Source organism: Mya arenaria, chromosome 4 (assembly GCF_026914265.1).
Source record: "Mya arenaria isolate MELC-2E11 chromosome 4, ASM2691426v1".
Lineage (NCBI taxonomy): Eukaryota > Metazoa > Mollusca > Bivalvia > Myida > Myidae > Mya > Mya arenaria.
Genome location: NC_069125.1, coordinates 24,060,139 through 24,070,133, shown reverse-complemented (window position 1 = coordinate 24,070,133; position 9,995 = coordinate 24,060,139). Strand labels below are relative to the sequence as shown.

Here is a 9,995-nt window from a genome sequence, read left to right as displayed (position 1 = left end):
CTCATGAAAACAAGTTGTCAAACAGTCAATCTGTGCAGCTTTATATTCTGTAAGAATAACTAAATAAATAACCAATAAGAACAATCTGAATATCGCTTACTAAAATAAAGGGTTCAGATTCATATAAATGTACGTGAAAAATTCACTCCAGTAGATTTGACCGTCGCAATATATGTTCGACACCGCACAACCCCATGCCTTCGTGTTATTTTTATTTGACTAAAAATCGGTACTTTTGACCGCGACAGGTGATAAACGTTAAACGAAAAATGCATCATATTCCGTTTCTCCCCAATCATGAATAAGGTATGGAATGGATCAGTCGTGGATGTCGGACATGTGAAAAATGGTGCACCACATGCTTATGATATAATGATTAGTACAAACTTAACCATTTACAACAATAGCCATTTCCCCCACCGAATTTAGAATAGTATCAACTTTGCATTGTGAAAATTTAAAGGATAACATTAAAACAATGGACAGTAACTAAAAATACTGCACCCAGAGTTATGATTCTTGTGCAGTGCACCTCAATGGGATCTACCGATCTGTATATTAAGTTTGAAGTCAATATCTTAAAGACTTATAAATTATTATTCGGATAAGAAATAAGTATGGAAATTAACATTAAGGACGATCATTTAAAACACTACACGATATGGTTCTTTATATGGTGAGTTATACACTTTTCCTAAATTGTGAAGTTTGACGTAAATAGCTCAAAGACTCTTCAAGTTATGCCACGGACAAAACCCAAAGTAATCTATTAGAACTTCGCAAGGTTTTTCTTATATTTGATATTGATACGTTGGTTTTACCCCACGTGAGCCAGAATCGAACCTGATCTAGAATTGCCGCTGTTTACATACGCTGGTTTTACCCCACGTGAGCCAGAATCGAACCTGATCTAGAATTGCCGCTGTTTACATACGCTGGTTTTACCCCACGTGAGCCAGAATCGAACCTGATCTAGAATTGCCGCTGTTTACATACGTTGGTTTTACCCCACGTGAGCCAGAATCGAACCTGATCTAGAATTGCCGCTGTTTACATACGTTGGTTTTACCCCACCTGAGCCAGAATCGAACCTGATCTAGAATTGCCGCTGTATTAAAATAATAATTAATATACATACCGACGAAGTATCATTAGTTTTGGACTAAACTGTAGCCTCTTTAGTTTTAACAAGTGGAGGTTTTCATCTGACTTAATGACATAAAGGTTTTGGTCCAATGTAACCCAGTTCCGAACTTAAATTATTCTTTTTGAAAACTGTCAATTTCACCAAGCATCTATGATTTTGAGTTTAATTTATGACAATGTTCATGTTAACAAGATTTCATTGATTTTTGACATATTTATTGCTAAAAAGGATTTCTCTGTTTCGATAATGACCTTGTTTTTTACCCATATTTATGGAAACAATCATTCTGACCAAGTTTCATCGATCAAAAGTCGACGCCATATGAACCGGATCCGAAATTGACCTAGATTGCTTAGAGACAAACATTCTGACTACATTCTTTGAAATCGGACAATCATTTTGGTATCTTAAGAGTATTGATGAACCAATTGAAGATGACGAACATCCAACGAGATCAGTCGAGATAAAACTATAGGTCATTATATAATGGTTGTTATATCAATCCAGAGAAACCCAGTTCTGTCATATATTTTGACAGATACTTATGAAACTTTGCCTAAATCTTTGCTTAAATTGCCTTAATAACATTTCTTATGATTTGGATAGTCATCAAAGGTCAAGTAGTTACCTATCCTGGCTAAATCTTGAAACTGGATCATCTTGATGTATGAATTTATTACCAGACTATTCACAAATAATCTTCGTTCGCTTTGCCAAACCTTAACAAACAAGAACTGTTCAATGCCCCTGCAGATAAACATTTGTATTTTGGTTTATTTCATATATGGACAGATAACATTTTTAGTATATAACTCATTTTCATGATGACCTTCTCATGCAGTATGCAAATATTGTTTGCTTACATTCTTAAAGAAAATGTATGAGCAAACATATGGTAAGTCATTGCGAGTGGATGTAAACTCGTGTCTGTTGAACTTTAAAATGAGATTGTTGGGCTTTATTGAACATGAATGTATGCGAACACTTAACTAAATGTTAGATATTTCTTTGCTAAGTAATGATGTAGGTAAATGGTTTATTAACTATTGGAATCCTGGTATCCTTTTTCAACAGTGGCCATCAGCTGGTGGTGTTCAAACTGCCTCACAATATAGTAAGATGTTCCCAGGACCAGGTTTCATCAATAGTTATTGACCTGAACATTTGACACACTGGGTTCTGCTGGTCATTACCAACCTGCCTACCAGGTTTTGAGACCCATTGGCCTGAGCGTTGGTTAGTAATTAATCTGGAACAGATTTTCATCAAAGGGTCACCAATAATTTGACCTCAAATTCAATCGAACCAGCTTTTCAGCTTATGGTCACCACGACTTTGAATTCACAATTTATATGGTTCATATTTTGGTCATTAAAAACTGCTTACCAAGTTTGACGTACCTGGGCCCGAGCGTCCTTTAGTTATTGATCTCCAACAGATTTTCATCTTAAGGTCACCAATAAATTGACCATTGACCTCAAAATCAATAGCGTGTATCTACTGATGTTAATCATCAAATTGCCTACCAAGTTTGAAGTCCAATGAGAACAGCGTTCTACAGTTATTGATAGAAAACGTTGTTCAGCTCAATCACCACGAGGTTGACCTTTGACCAACTGAACGCAATATCAACAGGGTTCATATTCTTGTCATAACTAAATTGTCTAACCATTTTGCGGACCCTCGGAGCCAGCAAACATCAGTTGTTAGTCGAAAACGGGTTTTCATCTCAAGGTCACCACACTCTTTTGACCGACTTCACAAAATGGATCGAGTTCATCTGCTGGTCTTGATTAACATGCCAACCAAGATTGAAGTCGATTGGCACTAGCGTTCTTCAGTTATTGATCGGAAACGGAATTTCAGCTCAAGGTCTCGACATACGGCCTCAAATCAATATGGTTCATCTAGTTGCCATGAACAATCTGCCTACAAATGGGTCGCTGGGCCCCAGTGTTCTTCAGTCATTAATCGGAAACTGATTTTCAGCTGTCATGACCTTAATATTGACCCACTGACCTCAAAATCAAGTGTTCCATCAGATGATCAATACCAACACGTTTGGGTCCCTTGGCCTGAACGTTCTTTTTTTTTTTCAAGGAACAGTATGGATTATTATATGCTGCCTTTAAGGGTCATACTAACTCGAGAATTGAGGGAACTTGGTCCGTACAAGTTTTTCAACAACAATTTTTTTTTTGATGTGCTCCGTGCGGGATTATGATGTATAACTAGGCTTTTTAGCAGAATTTATAAAATTTGATCATAATGTTTCATCTTGTGACAAAAATTCTCTGCTTTTTTAATGGGATCAGGACTATTTTGAACGGGATACATGAAACCACTTAGGGTGCCAATAATTCATTTCAATTGCATTTAACCGTGAAATATTTGTATTAACTGAACATATAGATACATATTTACCAGTCTTTATTGTGGCAAAATCTTGATGAAAGGAGATTAACCTTTTTTCTCTCAGAAGTATGAAAGTACTCCTTGTTTATAATACGTTGTCTTTTAAATTTGGGATAACCATGCTTGTAAAATATACATACATTGCCAGTAAAAATATAAGAAAAGTTAATGTTGTTTTAGGTTTTAATATAGCACTTTATTTTGCAAATAAATCAAGTTAACAAGTGGGGATTCATATACAATAATAGAATGGATAATTAATTGGCAACATTTAAAGTTTAAATACATGGAGTTGACATAATTATCATTTTACATACATATTAATCAAATGATTGCATCACAGACACTGGTTGAGTCAGATTATTTAACAAATACATATGCCATTAATTAAACATTCAAAGTTTTACTAGCTAAATTAAAAATTACATATAACCATTATTTATTTATGTGTACAATAAATATGATGGTCTTGTGAATACATTGGATTGACAGTGAAACAGATCTTTTTACATGTGAAATAAACTACAGAAAAGTACATAACATAATATCATACAAATGCTACTTATTTTATCACCAGGTTGGAAAATAGTTCAAAGCCAAGAAAAATAACTTTAGAATTTCAGGTGCTATTTTAAATTGGGAGGGAGCCCGTGTTACTTATTCTTTTTTAGTTTTTCCACCCAAAAAATTAATTACCAATTTATCAACATATGCCTTATGAGTAAACTGTCTTCCAAGTTTAAAAATAACCCGATTTCTTGTCTAATAGATGATAATTGCCTTCTAAAAAATTGAATAGTCACATAAAACTATTTTCAAACATACTTATATATCTATTTTTCACTGGAAAACAGGTAAACGACAATTTTCACATTAAAATATTTATTAAAAAGAGGATGTGAAAAACAAATAAAGCAGTGCCTGAGAAACTTAACCTTATTTTTTGGCCTATGAAGATATAAACAGTGCAATTGTAATATAAATTGTTCCTTTAATCAAGGACAGTCCTTTGCTTTTTTGATACATAACAAATATTCCTTGACTGTCCAGTATTTTAAAAGTACTATAACAAACACAAACTGTAAGGTTTTATATGGAAGCATTTACACGAAATGTTTTGTTTTTCAAAATTACTGGAAAAAACCCTGACAGTAGTCGAAATTTGAATAGACCTGCAAGCCCTACACTTAACATAAAAATACATCTGTGCTTGTTGAAAATTGAGTTTTACTTAGCAGGGCTTGTTATAATGTTTCATGGCTCAAAGGTATGTGAACATTTTGGCTTCTTATTTAAGTATAATTTTGATGACTGCAACTAGTCATACATGTCGAGGGTCTACAGAAAGTTGGCTATCCATAAACAAAATATGACTAGTTTACACACAAATGCTGTTTAAGAAATAGCGAACTGGAAAAGGTCACAAAGATCATCAAGAGATGTTTAAACACATACAAAAGCAGATTTAAAAGAATATACACTTCAAACATTTTACTGTGGAATGATGCAGGAAATAATATGAACAAGCTAGCATGCAACATTATGATCAACCATACATATCTGTTTCTAAAATATTGCTTTAAAAGCATCATGGCTAACATATGAAAAACTCTTAATTTGATTTTTACAGTTTCCATTTCATTGAACAAAAGCACAATGGCCATTTACCAACAATCCATCCAAAATGACTACCTCCAGTAGCAACAAAGCCCCATTTCAGAACTAAAACACTTCTCAATAAGTGTTATTGTACTAAAGCTTTAACATGTATGTTCCCACTTAAAGCTACAATTGTACACTACACATTGTATGGTAGAATGAAAAACTCTATCACCATGTAATATAACTATTTTAAAATATGCATGGTTTATGTACAAAGACCCAATATTTGCAAATCGCAGTAAGCAGATACAATTTCAAACATTAAATACTTTAGCCATCAAATTTGTATTCCAGAAAAATATATCCAAATCATTTTTTTAACAACATGCAGTAACACAATTATACAAAAAAACAAATTGTGACAAAGCAGTTCTCAGCAGGACTCTCCATTAATTCATGTATTCCATGAAAAGAATATGGCAAGATGCTCTAATTATCCCATTCCCTTGACAAACACAATAAATGCTCCCTCCCCAACCCCAGTTGATTTTTTTATATATACATTTCATCATATTTTGAAGGGACCTGAAGGATTGTATCTGCTTACTATTCTAAAGAATAAACATGTAAATGCCTCTTAGGACTCTCATAGATTTGCATCAAAATGCTTCATCCATTTAACCACAATACACAAGGGCATTATATCCAGCAGGGTTGAAGCTTTTAATATCTAGTTTTAATACTACAATAATATGCAATACTTCCAGTCGGACAAGAAGTACAATTTCTCAAAAAGTTGCTATTTGCCCATCTATGAGAAAGTCCTTTATCTATTAATTTGGTAGAAATGTGTACACTATACTGGTATTCAAAAACCACATCTATATTGAAATCACAGTGGTATAAACACCCTAGATAACTGAAAGTAAACCCATTGATTTTTGTAAGAAAACCAAGTAGTCTGACTTAATTCAGTTAATTTTTTTATATCACTTCTCAAGAAAGCACAATCTTACGCTTTAGTTTGTAGGAATGCTTATTGAAAACCTAAGCATACAGCAGCTTAAACATACAGCATACAGTACAAGGAGTATAATAGGTGCCAGGTATTTTCCTCATCAACCCCTTTCTATTGCACAACACCCTTTTCAAGCTCACATCTTTAATCATATTATGTACAGGTTCAATTATTTTTTTCCGGCATACATTATTTTCATATTTCAATGTTTATCTTCAAATTTTTTCGGTCAACCAAGCAGTCTGACAAGTTTTACTCTGTGAAATTTGTCTAAATCTAACATATAATTTGAAGAACTACAAGCCATATTTTTCAAAATGATACAAATGTATCCATGAATGATCGATCGCAAACATGAAAAAAGGCCTATGACAGTGAATGACATGCGATTCAATTCGAAAACCTGGCGAACCTGATATGCAAACTGTCCAATGTTTGTGCAAAAATAAATACTCTAAGTTATTCTAGAGAAGGTTTTGTTCATCCTATCTGGCCAAAGTTGAACGTCTGTGGTACAGTGGGGTCGGAGAAGCTGTAGCCTCCACTCTCTTCTATCTTCTTGGATTCTGAAAATGTTTAAAAAATATATGCTTCAGTAAACATTTATTATAATTTAAAATTTAATGCTGAATAAAGGTTTTATATTTTAAAACAGACAAGACGCCTAGCCACCCTGATAAAAATATTCCAAACTCTTAAACCAATGCAGAGATTTACTAGTCACATCATAAGTCTGGACGAACAAATGTCAACAGACGTGATTTTATTATATACTATTTTGTCCAACAACTGTCTATGGAGTTAACGTGACATGAATGGGACCCTGGGAGACTCGCTCTACCTGGTCAGTTGTCAGAGGTGGTCAAATTAACCCATTGGATTAATCAACAATAAGCTATATTCATTGACAAAATGTCATCCCTATGAATCTTGGTTAATATGATGATGATTGAGAACCAGTGTCATGATAATTTAAAGCTAATATTGAAATATAATATTACTAGAATAAAGCCATGGCATTATGGGTTCTACCAGTGGAGTCAAGAATACTCATAAATCAACTGATAAACTTGCATATCTTGAGAACCTTCTGAAACCTTTATGAAATGACTCAACGTAAGCCTAACCCTACAGTGGATGAAAATAATGCAAGCCCGGGGGCTGTTTTCACTTGCTTCTTAAAATTTAGTTTTTCTGAGCCCGGGTCTAAGACTCGGGATATTAGTGAATACAGACCCAGTACTGGTAAAATGCTTTTCAGGTTTGCTCAAATTCTTAATTGTAGCAGGTGTTTTGTTACTTTTTATTATGCCAAGAACCATTGCGAGAACAGGCTTGTTCACTCATGTCTGCTTTAGAATACTGACTCCTCACACATCTTGCACACTAACCTGCAGCAGCCTTTCTCTGTTCAGCCAGTTTAAATACATCTTCCAACTGTTTGGTCTGTTCTGGGGTCAGGGTACTGGTCACCAGTGCGTACCAACCTGGGTCTACACTTTGCAGACCTATACAAAAGACACATATTGTGAAAGCAGGCTACAAAATTTAAATCATTCCAAAGGCTCCACAATACAACAATGTTTCAATAATCAATTATAACTGAAAATCTATCGAAATGGTCAGAACTGGAGACTATCAATAGTAATTATGTCATGATTAATTATTGAAATATATTTATTATATTTGTTCTTATTAGGGATGCAAACGAATATTCGAATATCCGATCAAACGTTTAGTATTCGAATGTCAAATCTGATATTCGAATATTCGATGTCTGATATTTTTTTTAAACCTTTTGCCTACAACTGTGTTGTATATATTCGCATTTTTTTGTTTTTACGATTGATCCCTGATGCCAGAGGGGTGAACGTGATGACACTATACATGTGCCATATGTTAATTAGAGACTATAAACAGTACCCGTAATTTTACGAAAATTGGGTATTAGAAAATTGACATCAAACAAGTTTCAATTATTTTCGGTAAATTTTAATGACCATGCCAATAAAGGATAAACGGAATCAGCCACCAAAGTGGTACGCTTAAGTGTTAGTTATGTGCTGTTAACTCATTAACTATGTTTTAATATAACGTCCGTGCGTTAAAATGTAACTGTATTGAATAGCGTTGTAGGACATTGTTGTACAATAGATGAGTAAAATATTCAGGGTTATTTTCGTTTAATTATTTAACTAATTCCCGAGTTAAGGTTTTGTTTTTCCATAGTTATATTTAGTAGAGATCAATCCCAGAACGAGACTGCGCGACCATCTGTTGGTGAATCATGACGTTCAACCGGGAATGTACAATCATGGCCTTGTTTACAAATATGAATGATGTTGAATTCAAATTTATTTTGGGGTTTTGTTTGTTCAAAATATTTTGCTCTTTGTTGGATTTATTTTTTGTAAATGGGGAATTTCAGAGTCTAATTTTGGGGAAGATCCCGGTTATTACAAAGGCCCTGGCTATTACTTTAGCGAATAATAACAGTACTTTACTACATTTCTTAAATATTCATTTTGGTTATGGAATATTCCATCGAAAGAATTACCGGATATTCGAATATCGATTTTGCCATTCGTTTGCATCCCTAGTTTTTATGATGCTAGATAATTGCAAAATAACAAAACAGAAAATTGAGGGAATAAGCAATTTGAAAGCAAGTGTTTGAACAACCATGAAAACAATCTAATATCATAAATCAATTGCTTTCAATCTCTGATATTAAAATCAAGTCCGGTTTCCAACACATTTCCACAAAGCAAACTTGAAAACAGTGAGAAAACAAACCAAAGTTTACATATAACAAAGCTCATGACTGCAAATACATACAGGAAATCAGTTACACGAAGAACAAAAGAATTGCAACCAGATGCTTACGCTGTTTTTATGCAGTTGATGGAAGTGAATAGCTTGACAATTATTTAAGTTATAGGCCTTTACACATACATGTGTATTGCCCCCGATAAATGTAACATGTGTGACGAATTTCATAGTTATAGCCATGGTTGACACTTTTGCATAATGACTACACTTACGTCACCAAGGCTGAAGACAATACCTAAACATTTTTCCTTAAAGTAGACTGACAAGTTAACAAGATAAACCAGGGGCATACCTTGGAGTATTTGTTTAAAGATGATGTACTCATCCACCAGACAGTTGTCATCATCAAGAGGCGTCTGATAGCTCTCCAAGGCCGTCTCCTCCGCCTCGTCATCAAGCGAGTCATCGTCACTGCTCTCATCATCATTGTTCACCTGCAGGGAATGACAGCAAATGTTCACTCAAAAGTTTTATAACACAAGCCATTATTATTTTCACTTAATATTAATACAGTAACTAACATTATGCAGCACTTACTGATATAAACAGGCACATGAACCTTTCTTTAAATACTGTAATGTAATGTTTGCCATTGCTTCAAAAAATAAGCTAAAATGTTTAGCATTTAATGAGAACAACATTGGTTTTTGTTTTCAAAACTATACACGTGGTCCAAATTTCATTGCTGAAGCTTCAAAATAAGACAAGTAGGTCAACAAGAGCTGTCACAGAGACAGCGCGCTCTACTATTCCGCCGCTTTTCAGTGTAAGGATTGAAAAGTTTCGGCCAAACATGCATGGATCACTGTTAGATTACATTTCAATGCAATACATGATGTGCTGAGATATTAACATAAATGTGGTAACATGGAAAATTTTAACCAGTTTCTTAAGTCTAATAATAAAGGTCCATTATTTGCAAAAGGGCCTATGCTCTACTGGCATGGCTTTTGTGGTCATATCAATCCAAAGCATGTATGT

The 9,995-nt window shown here is 34.1% G+C and overlaps 1 protein-coding gene across 2 annotated transcripts in view; it reads right to left on the bottom strand.

Moving 5' to 3' along the window:
• Positions 1-3,731: 3,731 nt before the first annotated feature.
• LOC128231324 (importin-7-like) overlaps positions 3,732-9,995 on the bottom strand; it is a 28,956-nt gene continuing 22,692 nt past the window's right edge. For both annotated transcript variants that reach the window (XM_052943987.1, XM_052943986.1), the window contains exons 23-25: positions 9,307-9,448; positions 7,574-7,690; positions 3,732-6,748 (exon numbers count right to left, since the gene is read on the bottom strand). In XM_052943987.1, the coding sequence (XP_052799947.1) occupies positions 6,663-6,748; positions 7,574-7,690; positions 9,307-9,448 (345 nt within the window). In that variant the 3' untranslated portion in view covers positions 3,732-6,662. The remainder of the gene's footprint in view (positions 6,749-7,573; positions 7,691-9,306; positions 9,449-9,995) is intronic.